Source organism: Lupinus angustifolius, chromosome LG18 (assembly GCF_001865875.1).
Source record: "Lupinus angustifolius cultivar Tanjil chromosome LG18, LupAngTanjil_v1.0, whole genome shotgun sequence".
Classification (NCBI taxonomy): domain Eukaryota; kingdom Viridiplantae; phylum Streptophyta; class Magnoliopsida; order Fabales; family Fabaceae; genus Lupinus; species Lupinus angustifolius.
The window spans coordinates 1,663,810-1,679,581 of NC_032026.1; the positions used below are offsets into that span (position 1 = coordinate 1,663,810).

Genomic DNA, 15,772 nt, shown 5'->3' on the forward strand with positions numbered 1-15,772 from the left:
CATCATTGAAATGTTTTTAGTGTTGAATTTGCTTATTTAATAGGAATCAATAATATCTTATACAAGTTGTTTTGAAGTGAAAGACATGGTGTTTACTCATTAGCTTATCTTCCTTTAAAGTTAACAATGATTTTACCTATATTGTCACAACACCTTTAGAAACGGTCTTTTCAACTATGAAAATCATGAAAATAGGTTGCATAATCGAATGAAATATGTATATATGAAAGATTGTCTAGTCACTTATATTGAGCGAAAAGTGCTCAATAAAATTGACAACAAGTTAATAATTCAACAATCTTAAAATATGAATTCACGTAGAGATCAATTATGAAATATATAATATTATATATATTTAAACTTTATGATTTTGGTAATGATATTTTTATCATTTTATATATAATGATATTTATTATTTTAATTTTTAACGTATGTTGCACATCCTGTTTTCGGGTCTTAATTATGTGGGTGTTATAAGTGTTTTTGACTTCCAATGCTCGTTAGTCAAAAAATAAAATGTAATTCATAAAAGCCAACTCTAATAACAAAAATGAAAATGTGTGCATTATGGGATTTGTAATTTGATGAAGTAGATGGATGAGAGTAATGTATGAAATTGAGAAATTTGAGGTTTATGGTTATGAGGTTTAGAAGAGTATAGAGTCGAGAAGAGTTATGATTTCTCCATTAATAGAGAGATAAGTGTATGTTTCTTCTTTGTTTTTAATGATAAAGTATAATTTTATTATAATGAAAAAGATGAATGTATAATTGAAAGTTGTATTTTATTTTATTTTTTGAAGTACTTATCTTTCTATTAATGAAAAATATATTAACACATTTGAGAAATTACGAGATTTTGGGTTTGTATGAAATTTTTGAAGGTATGATGGGGGAGGGGAAAACCAAAAGAGTAAATAATATTTTGAGATTTTTCAAAATGTTTGGGATCGAAAATGAAAACGATAGAGCCAAAAAGTGTCTATCGTTTAAAGTTTGTTAGTTGGATAAATATATTATATATCATTTCATTAATGTTAGTTAAATCAATCATATTTACTTATAAATAATGGCATATTAATATAAAAATTAGTACAATTTTAGTACATACACTAGTTTTTCTTAAAAATGAAGATTTGATTCTAAATTTTTTTGGTACTACTAATGGTATTATCTCATTTAATAGAAACAAAAAACTTATCTCTTTCAAGGTGTGTGGTTGTTCTTCTCAATAAATATTATTCTCAATAACCAAACTCTTAACTTTTTAGTCATTTTACGATTTAGCATGACCTTACATCAACACATTGATATTTGATTCTAAATCAAATTATATGCAAAAGGCTTTGATTGAATTAGTGGAATTCCGGGTGGTTGAATTGTAGTGTTGTGTGTAATTTAGAGCCAAAGAAAAAGTATAGTATAAAATGTAGATGGTAGCTATGAAAAGATGAGACATGGTTGACGTTCCTCTAAAGGGACCATTAATTATTGGGAAAGAACATATTCTGAGAAGACCGAATTAAATTTCTCAACATTGTAATGGCTAACACAAATATTACACTAAGCATATGAATATGTTGATGCTCATTTCTCATCATACTTTTATATTCTCTACATAGTGCATTACGGCTAATAAGTAATAGAGTTTAAAATCTATGAACAGACAGTGTAAATTTTTTACACTATCAGTATATTATTCATCATTGATTTGTATTATTTTTGTTTGAGAGTCAATAGTGGTTAACAAATCAATGATAGATGATTGGATGACAATGTATACATATTAAATCCTAAGTAATAACCTAATAATTGAAATTTTCATTACTCAATCTTTCTTTTAATAATTTCTTGCCAATAACTAGAAACAAATATTTGGTTAAAATTAATAATTGTCATATTAATACGCAAAGCCACCCGGCCAACCTCATAAAATTAATAAATGATGTACCAAAAAAACCTCATAAAATTAATAAATGAAGTTGTAATTTTTGATTGGTAAAAAAGTAAGGTACGTAGGTAAAATTAGTCTCAATATCACATATTGCATTATAATTACTTATATGTTGGTCTCGATATCACATTATTGAAATTATCCTTGGTAAAAAAGTTTATTCATTTTTTAAGGTTATTGACTAAATCATAGTCAATTAGGGAAAGAATCTTCTACAGAGATAAATACAAATATTTTCAATAGACCTACACACAAAAATAGATAAAACTGAGCAAGAAGCAAAATAAATACACAAAAGATCCTCATATTCTAAATTATTAAGATGACCAGCACATTGATTCCCTTCTCACACCAATTTATATATTTTACTTAGAAACAAATATTTATATATTAACAATATAAGAATTTTTTATATTATTATATCATTTATATTTAATAATTATTGACTTTTAAATATAAGTAGTACAAATGAATGTGGATAATGTACTAATACATATATATTAAATTTGTTTATTTATAAATATTTGATCTATTATTTCATACAATCCTCTTTCATCCATCTAGAAACCACATATATATGCATCTTCTTAAATCTCTTCTCTACAAGTAAATAGGAATTTCTTTGATGAAGTATATATTGTTAAGGTAAAGATTTATATGAGAATGTTATATTATCATTATTTATTTTGATTTTTTTGAAGAATCAATAATGATAAGATATAAATAGTGAATAATGCATTAATAATATATAAAATTTATGCACCGAAAGTATATATATATATTTCTCCACTTTATAAATGAGACTATGAATATTCTTTCATTGCATTTAAGATTTTATGATAAAGACATGCATGAGAGTTAGACGGTTAAGGCTGAGAAATTTTGGTAGACGTGGCAGTGCCTCTCCCAATGGTAAGTAAGATCTTTGAATGGGAAGAATAAAAAAGACCAGGTGAAATGAATTATTGTGATTTGTGGAAAATAGGGGATGGACAAACATCACTCTAGGTTTTATGTTATTATCGATGTCTTGTTTCTTGTTTCAAATCAATCAAATATTAATAATAATATAAAAATATTAACTTTTATTTTAAATATTTTCTTTTTATTTGTGATAATATCTGATTAGGTTGGGCAGAAAATATAACACCTTTGAATACATGTCATCTTTGTTTCATAATTTCTACTATGCACAATATTTTTATGAGTTTTTCATACCATCACCATATTATTAAATTTGTATATGTTAATTATTACTCACTATATTAAATAAAAATAATATATAGATGAGTGTATTCAATCTATATCAATATTCAGGTTGATTTTTTCTCTCTAATAATTCCATTTATCTAATTTTTGGGTAAGGGAATCATTAAATTTAAGAATAAATATATTATATAGTTTTGGAAAGATTTTACATTTTTTCAATGCTTGTGCCATTATAATATCATGATACCATATTTTATGTTCTGGTGTGAGAGTTGATGATATTTCCTAACACATTACATAATTTTGAAAATGGCATTAGAGTATCTCCAACTGTGTTTCTTAATAAAAAATGGATTTCTCATAAAAAGGAAATTATTCTCTAGTTAGAACATAATTCGTATTTTTATAAAGCCCTTAAAATAATAAAAAATGAAGAAAGAGAAAAGGAAAACAGTGCAATGAGCTTATTTTCTTCAGATTTAGAGAAAACGAAATTTAACATCGCCTTTTGAATGAGTGTTGTTAAAAGCATAAAGTAGTACAATATTCGCTTGAGTGGACACCATTAGAATTAGACATTAAAGAGTGTCCGCTTAAGTGAGCGTTGTTAAAATTATTAAGTTAACATTTAATAGTGTTTGATTGAGTAAGCACTATTTAAAGTAGACATTTAATAGCATCTGTTGAGTGAATGTTGTTAAAATTAGAAATTAAACATTTAATATCGTTCATTTTGGTGACGGTTGATAGTAGACAAATGGTGAAGTCAATTTTTAAGAATAAAAGATAAGTTATATCATTGGAGTGAAAATTAGAAAAATTGTTTAATTTATTGAAAAATGTGAACAATTATAAAATAAGTTATGTGACTCATTTAATAACAATAAATGGATCTTAGTCTTATATGTTCTTTTTTGTACTATCAAAAGTATTATAACATATTTTTGGGTAAGGAATTAACCCCTTTCGGGGTTCATGATTGTTTTTTTCAACAAATATCACTTCCAAGAATTGAACATTTAACCTTAGGAAATCCAATAGAGCTTTACGCTACTAGACTAATGTTTTGTTGGTTTAGTCTGAATAGTTCGAAAGAATAAGAGTGTGTTTAGTTTCAATAAATGTTTTAATTTTGTTTTTCAAAGTTTGTGACATGGTTTGGGATTGTTCATATAGAGGTTGATACACAAAAGAAATTAAAAATCATGTAATGTAAAAAAAAAAAAAAGCAAAATTGTTTGGGTAGTATTCGACTACTTTTTAGAAAATTATTTGTTTAGTTCATTTTTTGGTTCCAATTTTAAAAACTAGACAATTCCAAACTGAACCAATACTAATTATATATATACAAAAATGTATATTTTTAATACATTCTAATTGCTAAAATGTATTTATTAGTTAACATTTTCTTATTTCAAAATTATGCAGATACTTTATATTTTTTATTTTCCTAATGTTTTATTTTTCATGTTAGTATTTTTATTGTCATTTTTATTTTTAATTAAAATAGATTATTAATTCTTGATCGAATATTTGTGTGCATCACACTTTATATTAGGAGTCTTAAAGTAGATTTGTTGATTTTTATGAGAATTTAATACTTTAAAAACATATTAAACTTATTATTTTGAATAGACATATTTTTATATCAACTTAACACTTTAAAATATTTAGATTTGTTATTAAAATAATGAACCAAAACCACATATAAATATTGGATCAAATTTCTTAATATATATCAATCACATCCAAATTTTTTAATTCCATTTTCTATGTGCACTAAAAAATAATTTTATTTGGAAAAACTAGTTTATAGTTATAAGCTTGTAGCTTATAGATAGAGAGGTAGTTTGAATTTGGTAGATGTGCGAATAACTTATTAAACTAGAGTTGTTTGGTAAATTTAGTTTTATAACTTGGTGAAATTTGAAAAATGATTAAAACATACATTTAATTAATATTTATTTAGCTATATATTAATTAAATAATTATTCATTCGAGTAATTAAATTAATGAATAAGTTAAAATAAAAAATTTCAACTAATAATCATAACATTTTATTTATAATAGAATATGTAATATTTTATTTATTTATTTGTTTTGTTTTAATATTTTTGTTGTTGTTTTAAATATATTTTTTCTAAAAATATAATTAAGTTGGATACATTTAGTATTCTACGATTGTTAACACTATATATAATCAAAAGATTATAATATGGAAATAATTTATATACTTGTTTAACAACCAAAGTGCTTGACTTTTGTGATAAAAGATAAATTACAAGAAACAATCAAATTTGTAGATGAGGAAAAAAATATACTAACAATATAAGAGTATTTTAGGTTGTTAATATATCTTCCAAATTATTTGTCGGCAAGAGAATAATTATATTTTATAATAATATATTTTACTGTTTTGAAAATATTTTGCATTTTCAATCTGTACTCTCATATGGACAGACTTTACATTTTAAAAAATAATTAATAATATTTCCTAAAACTTATTACATGCACATGGTTTTTGAAATGACATTAATTTGTTGAAAGAATTAATGTTTTCTAATTGATTTTGTTGCTAAAGTTAAGTGTTTGTAAGGTGACTAGTCCCATGTTTTAATATTCTAACTAGTATGCCTTTACTTTTACACGGGTAGCTCCATATTACTTTTGAAGTTACATTAGTATAATACAAAGAAATAAAATAAAAAATAATACATATTGTATAATTTGAAATGACAAAATTGAATAATGTGCAAAATGGTAAAAAAATATCACCTCTAAGTTTTTAGTTTGTGAAGGAATGAATTGTAAAGAATATAAACAAAATGTTAAATTGTGACAAAACTAAAACAAGTCACTGAATGGAGAGAAAAATATTAAAAAATTATTACATGCGAGTTCTTCAGTTTGTGAAAATTTTACTTCTGAAAAATTAAACATAGAAAAATTGTGAAGAATGAACACGAAATGTTAACTTATGGCAGGATAAAGTGAGTGACTACATGGAGAAAAATGAGAAAGTCTTACTCGTAAGACCCTCTAATGATTTTTGAGTTTATCATTCAAGAAAATAATATAATACATCAAATTAATATGAACATTAAAAGCAACGAATGTTATATTTAGAGTGTCCTTACTTGTCCTACTACAAAACTTACCAAAATGATTTCATAAATAACATATCTCAAATCTTTAGAGTGCTCATTTTTATTATTTCATCGGCAACAAACAATTTATTAAAGAAGGTTTGATTATATATCATTCAAAAGAATAAACATTATATCAATTTAATATGAAAGTGAGATATATTTAGAGTGTCCCAGACAAAACTTACCCAAAGAACCCCATAAAATAACACATATTAAATTTTTAGTGTGTCATTTTTGTTATTTCACTAAGTCAAGTAACACTTACCAAAAACACTACAAATAATACATGTCAAATTTTTAGGTTGTCTATTTTTATTATTTCACCATGTCAAACAATTTATATATAGATAATTACATATGAATCAGAGACAATTAAGATAAATGTGTTGAATTTATGATAGAATATAAATATCAATTAATAAGAATTAAACAGGTTTGTAAAAGTGTATTCAAAATTATATAAAGGGTTCATTTATTTATATACTGGTATTGAACCCGTTATATTGCGTGGGTTTAGTTTTTTTGGTTGAATATAATATTCACATATAAAGATTCATATACCGTCATTACATCATTTGTATCTATCATTTATTTAAATTAATTTTTTGAAAAACCAATAATGATTAAATATAAAAAATAGATGATACAATAATAGTGTTTAAACTCATACTTTAAGTGCATATATTTTTTCTCTTTTTCCTTTTAATAATTTCATTAATATAATTTTTGGGTAGGAGAATTGTCAAATTTAATATTGAATATATGACGCACTTTCCAATAGATTTTGTTTTTTCAATGTCGGTGCTACTTTATTTTATATGGTCAGATTTTATGTTTTTTAGGAGAATTACAAATATTTCCTAAAACAGATTTTATGTCTGTGCCACGTAGTTTTTGAAACGACATTAATGGGTTGAAGGAATAAATGTTTTCCTTTATGGTATTGTTTGCCTCCCTAATTACAAGACAAATATGAATTAAAATAAATGTGGTTGGTTTTCTTTCTTTTCTTAATAAAAAGATAAATACTAACATGTAGTGTTATGAAGACTATATGGATCATTAAACCAATCACAAATAAATATTTTTATTTATAATTTGTTAAAACAAAATGTGACATTTGGCGGTAGATCCTAATTGTGTGTCTCATCTTCCATACCAATATGTTGGTAAAAATTTAAGTCATTTTGAAAATTAATTTTAAATGAAAATCAACTAGTATGAATGTTATAATTCAATTAAAAACTGGCTGATATGATCGATTTTAACTCATATGATTAAATGACTAATATAACTATTTTATCATACTAATATTGAGATTGATTTTCTGGTTAGAACTATTAATATAGATCATTAGATCTTTTTGAATAGTCATGATTAAAAAATAAATACATATTACTTCTTTTTAAATGATCATTTGATTAATAACTAATTTTTAATCATAATTATCAATGAATGATTGTAATACTCATGTTTATTCTCAATTAAGTCAATGTTGAAATGTATTCAAAATTATATAAAACATGTTTATTAAATTTAAGAATAAATAGTATTACATATTTTTGGAAAGATTTTACGTTTTTTTTAATGCACGTGCCATTATAATCTCACATGATCAGATTGTATGTTTTGGTCAGATGATTATCACATTTCCTGAGACACATTACATTGTTTTGGACCACAAGAATTATTAGAAACGAAAGAGGAAGAAAAATGATGTATATTCATTGAATAAATTATATTGAATGAATAGAAAAATTATAATAAATGACTTAGAAATAAGGAATTTAAAATTAAAACTAATTAATCAACTAATTTCTAACGGTAAAAGATAAACGAGTTTAAATTAATTATTAGTGTAATAAAATATTAACTTAAATACCAAAATATATATAATGTTTGGGACATTTATAACTAGTGTGGTGTATTTTCCTTTTCTTCTCCTTTGTTTGGGCTTTATACTTTTACCCCCTCTCCTTAAAAAAAATTAATACATATTATTTCATTAAGAGCATCCACAATGGTGCAACACTTTTTTCGTTCTTAAATGAGTTCCACTCATTATTTTATATTTGTTTATATCTTTAATAACCAAACCAAAATCAATTCCAATGGTTCAACTTTATTTCTGTTCTTAATACACCTCACAAACCTATTTCACATTTATATTTATCTCTTGTAACAAATTTTTCCATTTTTAATGTTGACTCATAACTTTAAGAAAAATTCTTATTTAGTTTATTGTTGCGAAATAAGAACAAGAACAACTCATCTCTAATGATGAACTTGGACGAAAAACGTATTTATTTCGTTAAGAACAACTTTTTTGTTACCATTGCAAGTGTTCTAATCAAGTGAAAATGATATTATTAGCATCGATGACTTCTTAACATCTTCTTGAACTTGATCCAAATTTTAAGTATTATTCCTGTTTTATTTAGATAAAAATTCATAGTTTTTGTTTATTTTAAAAAATGAGCTTAATTTTAGCATAAGTATTTTTGGCATACTAGATTATGAACTCAACTTATTTTTATAGGGAAAAGTCAAAATCGAAGTTCTTCAACCACAAGTTATATATTTTTATTTGACTTATTTTTCTATCGAAATATCAATTCTCATTTATCCTGGTTAGTTTCTTTCTCATTTATTTATTCTTGCACCAAATTCCATATTAAAAATATATGACATATTATTTTTAAATATTGATATTAGTCAGTCACAAATACTTTACCTACTTATCATTTTTTATATAAACTAATCATACTTACATTTAGTATAGAGTATTTTTGAGAAATGTTATACAAAGTCGTAAGAATAATATGCTAGTAGCATATAACATTCTAGAATATAAGAGTTTATTATATTTTATAATGTTAAGCTCTTATAATCCAAAAAAATTGATTTCACGAGAGTAGTAGATAACATTTTAGAGACCAATATATATAAACTTAAGTATAAAATTTATTTTTATATTCTCAATATATTATTTATGATTGATATATTTAATATATTGACTATTAAATAAAAATAATATAGATAACTATTGAATGATGTATCAATATTTAAAAATAATAAGTTTAATATCAATACAAAATCAATATAATATCAGTAGACAATCGTCATATTATATATCATTTATACATATTACGTCTATTCAAAAGGCAAATATATTCAAGAACACCATAATGATAATCATATGTATAAGTTAAAAAAGCAATATGAATGATTTTTATATATTGTAATTACATTACCTATTATTCATGTTTAATTATCATTGACTTTTCAAAAAATAATATAAATGAAAAATGAATGATGTATATAAATATTTACATTAGATATTAAACTCTACGAAAAAACATATATGCAGTGATAATATAAAAGTTTATACACTATTATTGTATTATCCATCATTCATTTTCAATTATCATTGATTATTAAATAAAAATAATATAAATAAATGATGAATAAAGTATTAACTGATGATAAATATTATATTAAAAAAAGTGTTAAAGATGATTTTGTTTTTATTTGATTAGGTTTTAGTGTAAGAGAATATAATAGTATTTGAAGACACGCTTCCCAATTGTTATAGCATCTCAATGCTCTGTTGTGTCAAACGGCTTTCACTCCTCACCGTTTTGTGTACTATCGTGTCTCTCTCTCTCCCTCTCTCTCTCTCTCTCTCCTCAAAACCCTAGCGCCGCTTCTCCAATTCCCAAATCGAATCTCAATTCTCAATTCTCAATTACAACTACTTGGTAACTCTTCTTAACATCTCTCATATCTAAATCTCAATCACCCATTTTCTTATTTCTTACAATGGATTTTCATCCTTCAACTGATACCCAATTAATCATTTTTTTTTCAAAATTCAAACTTTTTTTCCTTTCTCTGCTTGATACAATTGTATTCACGGAAAAAATATGAATTTCGTAAACAATAAATTTTTTTGATCAATTTTGTATAATCCAATATATGTTTCTTCCTTGATTAAATTCAATTTTACTGGTTATATCAAATTCAGGTTATTGGGGTACATGGTATTTGTTAATTCAACTTTTATGCTTCTATCTTTCCCTTTTTTGTTATTCGGTTTCTGACTCTATGTACCTTGAACAATGCAATGGAAATCTCATGTTTCACGTTGGTTTCATGCTTGATGTATTTGAAAGGTTTTTATTTTGTGAATATGTTTTTTTCTTCATATTGTTGCAGTTATGTTTTGGTCCTTTACCTCGTTTTGATTTTCCTTTAGATTGGTTTTAACTTGTAGTATGTTTTGCTTTTTTTGATCTATTGTTACTTTTAATCTGTGCTGCTGTGATATAGTGAGATATGAAAAAAGGGAGAAGAATCAAATTTTCTACTTTAAATATTTTTCTCCAATGCTTCTAGTTAACTGTTACTGTATACTTTAAATATTTTGATCAATTATTTTTCTTATCAATCACAACGCATGACACAAAGAGGGGTACATATTGTGGGACAGAAGATGTGCTCCCGTTATCTTATTTCATTTCTGAATACTTTTTGGACAGAGTTTTTATGTTTTAAACTTATAGTCTATTGCTTAATATGGGATGCCAAATATTTGTTGTTTTGATAATTATTAGAAATTGAAAGTGTTTTCTTTTGCTTTCTGATACCATGTATTATATAAGTTGCTCATTTTTATTAAAGATGATGCTGAATAATGTCAACATGTGACTACAACTATGTCTGTTCTGCCAAAAGTCCTAGTTATGATCATGTGGTCTTCTGTGAACAGGATGGTTGCTTTCATGCTGAGTTTAAGGAGGAATCAGACCTGGATTGATTAATTTGCATGTACATCAACTCATAAACTCAGCCTCAGTTTAACCGTATATATTAAGATGGATCGACGTGATACTTCAGGATTTGTCAGTGGGGGGTGCATTATACTCTTGTAGAAGCATCTAACCCTAACTTTGTACATATACATCTCTTTTTTACCCGTAATTCAGGCAGGCTGTTTATTGTAATTCACATATAGGATTAGATACTGTTTCTGCAATTGTTACATGGACGCGAGGTTCCTGAACTTGGGGTTTGCCGGTAATCATTCTGCAAATGCATTCAATGTTTTTGGTACCTCTATGCAAGCTGAAGGAAGTGGAGCTGATTATTATGGCACTGATACCAGCTTACGACTTGATTCACATGGTTCTTCCTGTAAGGGAACAAAAAGGAAGTGGGATTTAATTGATGGATGCATGGGTCAAAGAGTTGGTTCTTCTTTGTCTCTTGGGCTCGGGCGTTCAACAAGTTCCTCTGACAGCAAGGGAAGTTCAGCTATGGCTTGCACTGCTATGTCTTCAGCTAAAGATACGGATGAGGAATCATCTCTCGATGTTGACCTAGACTTTACTCTCCATCTCGGCTGTGAGAAGGGACGGAGCCTGAAGAAACCTGTTAGTTCAAATTTTAAGACATTGGAGATGCAGCCCAAGTTTGATTTGGAGTTGAGCCTTTCCACTGGGCCCTGTGAGTCAGATATTACAAGTTTTCATCCAAGTCCAACACCTCTTCAATTGAATATGGAAACACCATTAGTATTTAGTGGGATACAAAATACAGATGAGGGAGCAACATCTTGTAGCTGGATGGCAGGGACTGTTTTGCCGTCATTGAAGATTTCATCAGATAAAGGCACTGGTTTTCTTTTAAACCATGCTTCAAAGCAGTTTAATCACAGTCCCATTGTTCAGGACCTCTCGCCAACCAGACCAAAAAGTTCAGTTACCTGTACTTCCGGGTTAACACAGCAACAACAGCCACAGTCGCAGCCACTACATCGCACCAGTATTTCGAAGATATGTCAAGTTGAGGGATGTGGAAAGGGAGCAAGAGGTTCTTCTGGACGATGTATATCTCATGGTGGTGGTCGCAGGTGTCAGAAACCTGGCTGCCACAAAGGAGCTGAGGGTCGTACAGTGTACTGCAAGGCCCACGGAGGTGGCAGGCGATGTGAATTTCTTGGTTGCACAAAGAGTGCAGAAGGGCGTACAGATTTCTGTATTGCCCATGGTGGTGGACGGAGATGCAGCCATGATGGTTGTACTCGAGCTGCCAGAGGGAAATCTGGATTGTGTATTCGCCATGGTGGTGGCAAGAGATGCCAGAAAGAAAATTGCACCAAGAGTGCAGAAGGCCTATCAGGTCTTTGTATCTCACATGGTGGAGGGCGTCGATGCCAAGCTCCTGGATGCACAAAAGGGGCACAGGGGAGCACAATGTTCTGCAAAGCACATGGTGGGGGAAAGCGCTGCACAGCGCCAGGGTGCACCAAGGGTGCTGAGGGGAGTACTCCCTTTTGCAAAGGCCATGGTGGAGGAAAACGCTGTACATACCAAGGTGGTGGAATTTGCACCAAGAGTGTACATGGAGGTACCAACTTCTGCGTGGCACATGGGGGTGGAAAGAGGTGTGCTGTATCTGGCTGCACAAAGAGTGCCAGAGGAAGGACTGATTTTTGTGTTCGCCACGGGGGAGGCAAGAGATGCAAGTCTGAAGGATGTGGAAAGAGTGCACAAGGCAGCACCGACTTCTGCAAAGCACATGGGGGTGGCAAGAGATGCTCTTGGGGCCATCCCGGGTCCGAATATAGCACCCGACCGGATGGTCCTTGTAATTCATTTGCAAGGGGTAAAACAGGTCTGTGTGCACTTCATAGTGGACTAGTGCATGACAAGAGGGTTCATGGAGGTATCTCCTTGGGATCTGTTGTTCACAATTTTCATTCTAGTAAACCAGGTGAACTAAAACAGGTACTTGTTAACAACTACATGGATATGGATATGATGAAAATGACGAGTAGCATAGGCGTTGCTGCACATGTCTCAGCCGAGGAAGGTATTCACTCGCCTATGTCAGTTGCTGTTCCCGAAGGCAGGGTCCATGGGGGAAGTCTCATGGCAATGCTTGCAGAGAGTTCTTCAGGCCATGGCACAATCAGTGGGAGAGGTCTGGTTAGTAATCCATCTGAGCCAATTAAAAGTTGCATGATGCCCCAGCATTGGATTTAAAAGGCTACTTATCTTTGTTGTCATGGTCTCCATAATTGGCAAATTTTAATAGCATGTTGCATTAGTACTACCTGCAATGTTAGGTTGTTTGTGCTAGAGTTATTATGGAAGTGATGTTAAGGTAGGACATTGTACTTTTTATTAGGTAGTTGGTGGTGTACTTTTCTCCATTATTGTTCCTTCCTTTGTAAATATTGTCTCTGATAAAGAATGTAGCATGTTGCTACCTGTAAGGTCTGTTAGTGTGCCATGTATTCTATTTTATAATAATAAAGCCTTACTGGGGATCTTGTATCATTATTATATTTGCTTATGTTTTGGTTCATTTCTACTATTGCCAAAGAAAGTCTCATTTCTTTTCAAGCATCTTATCTTTTGGGCTATATGGACCATATCTTCTGTCCTATGAAGTATGTCACTCTCTTTCATTGGTTGGTTGAAAAAAATGTATTGAAATTAAAATTTTAATAATTAAATATTTTTCTTATTAATTATAGTGATTGACACTTTTTAAGACAAAAGATGTGTTTTCGTTACCATGGATCAAATATGCTCTTTCATATGAACAAGTATCTTGTCCGTTAATAGATAGAGAAGTACATATTTATCTCTTCATGACAAAAGTTTAATTTTTCATTGTAATTAAAAGAGTAGATTTATAACTAAAAGTTGTATTTCCCTTTGTTTTTTTAAATATTTATTTAATGGACTAGATCCTAACTCCTTTCATATAGAATCAAAGTAAGTCATCGAGTGATATTGTTAAATGACATGGGACAAAGGAAGTACCATGATTAATCCAATAAGAAAAGGAGAAGAATGGAAATTTATTTTCCCACGTAACAACACTTCAATCCCTCTCACAAGAACAGGAAAAGAGGGAACGAATTATTGTTTGTGCTAATTACTGAACTCCAGATTTTCTCCCTTCCCCATGTCTGAGTTGATCACCTCAACCATGTGATAACTTCTGTCCTAATGCTGATATATTTTTCTTACCTTATAAGAAAGTAACATGTAATTTACAAACTAATTATTAACAGACAAAATATCATTTTATGATAAATATCACTTTTGTTATAATATATGAGGATATATTATTTTTCTTTGATATAAACGAGTTAAACCAAACAAGAGTTGGGAGTGGTAGAACTTGGGAGTAAGTACTTATTAGTTAGTAACAAGATATGACTTATTGATATTTTACTTTCTAGGTGACTGCTACCTTTTCTCTAACATGTTATAACACCATTTAAGCTTTACCATCATTGGCACTTTACGTGAAATAACCAATCTTAACATGTTTTATATACTGCAGCATATAATAAGCCAATTGATAATGTTGTTTAAACCATAATGAAATAATTCCGGGCAATGAACAAGCTAAAGAAAGTAGCTTTTGATGGTAAATGAGCTTTTATCATAATTTTTGTTGTTCATCTCATCATGAGCATCATAGTCATGCTTTTGGAAAAGTATCTATAATTTCCACTATATTGAAAGCCTTGGAGATGAAAATTATGGTGTTAATTTAAAATCTGGAATTAAATAAATAGGGAGAAGGAACTAGTAACTGAACTATATCAATGAATTGGATGCTTTTGTTCTCTTAAACAACTTCTACTCTGGCTGCTAGATAACCACAAAAATGCAATCAGGCCTATATTATTTATTTTCATGTAAGATTTTGCTGTCTTGAACGGTTTGGTTTCATACGCAGCCTCCATATCTATCAAGAATGATTTTCCAACAAGGTGAAGTCATTAACATTAGTTGAATGATGTCATAATGTTCTAGTATAAATTATGTATATTATCAGAATGTTGTTTTCTAAATATTCTTCTTATTGGAGTTTCTAATGATCTCTTTCACATATGTCCTAATCATGTTAGGCGTGACTTAATAATCTTTTCTACAATAGAAGCTACCCTAGTTTTCTTCTTAATACATCCATATTTTTAGTGCTCTCCAATGCAATATTTTCAACTAGCTGCATTAAGATTATTTTCTATCGTTAACATTTTGTTTATGTCTTATAATTGTTTATGTCTTTTGTTTTATTTTAGGTTATTCCTAAGAATCTTCGGAAACATGAAATTATTGGCTTGAAGGTTGCATAATATTTCATCCTATTTCTAATTCTTTTTACCTTAAAGACAGGTAGGATACGGGTTATGGGTTAGAACAGGACAAAATAGAACATCAGTTCTAATTTGTGTTTGCTAAACATAACAAAACAAGACAGAAGATTAATAAGTAAAACATTTTGGTTGCACTGAAAGATGAGACCAAAGAAACAAAACATCCTGTTCTTTCCACAAATCTGGTCAAATAGGAGATAATATGTTATTTAAAGTTTAATAATGTATTGCTGCTAATTATTTATACCCAAAGCTAGTTTTGTGCTTGTA

General features: G+C 28.5%; 1 protein-coding gene across 2 annotated transcripts; it reads left to right on the top strand.

The window, feature by feature from the left end:
* On the top strand, positions 9,982-13,661 carry LOC109333003. Of its 2 annotated transcripts, XM_019568219.1 has the most exons (3): positions 9,982-10,073; positions 11,084-13,271; positions 13,317-13,661. In XM_019568219.1, exons 2-3 carry the CDS (start codon positions 11,358-11,360, stop codon positions 13,359-13,361), a joined length of 1,959 nt encoding a protein of 652 aa, XP_019423764.1. In that variant the 5' UTR covers positions 9,982-10,073; positions 11,084-11,357; the 3' UTR covers positions 13,362-13,661. The 2 variants fall into 2 exon arrangements, with proteins under 2 accessions (XP_019423764.1, XP_019423763.1); XM_019568218.1 differs by having other exon boundaries at positions 11,084-13,661.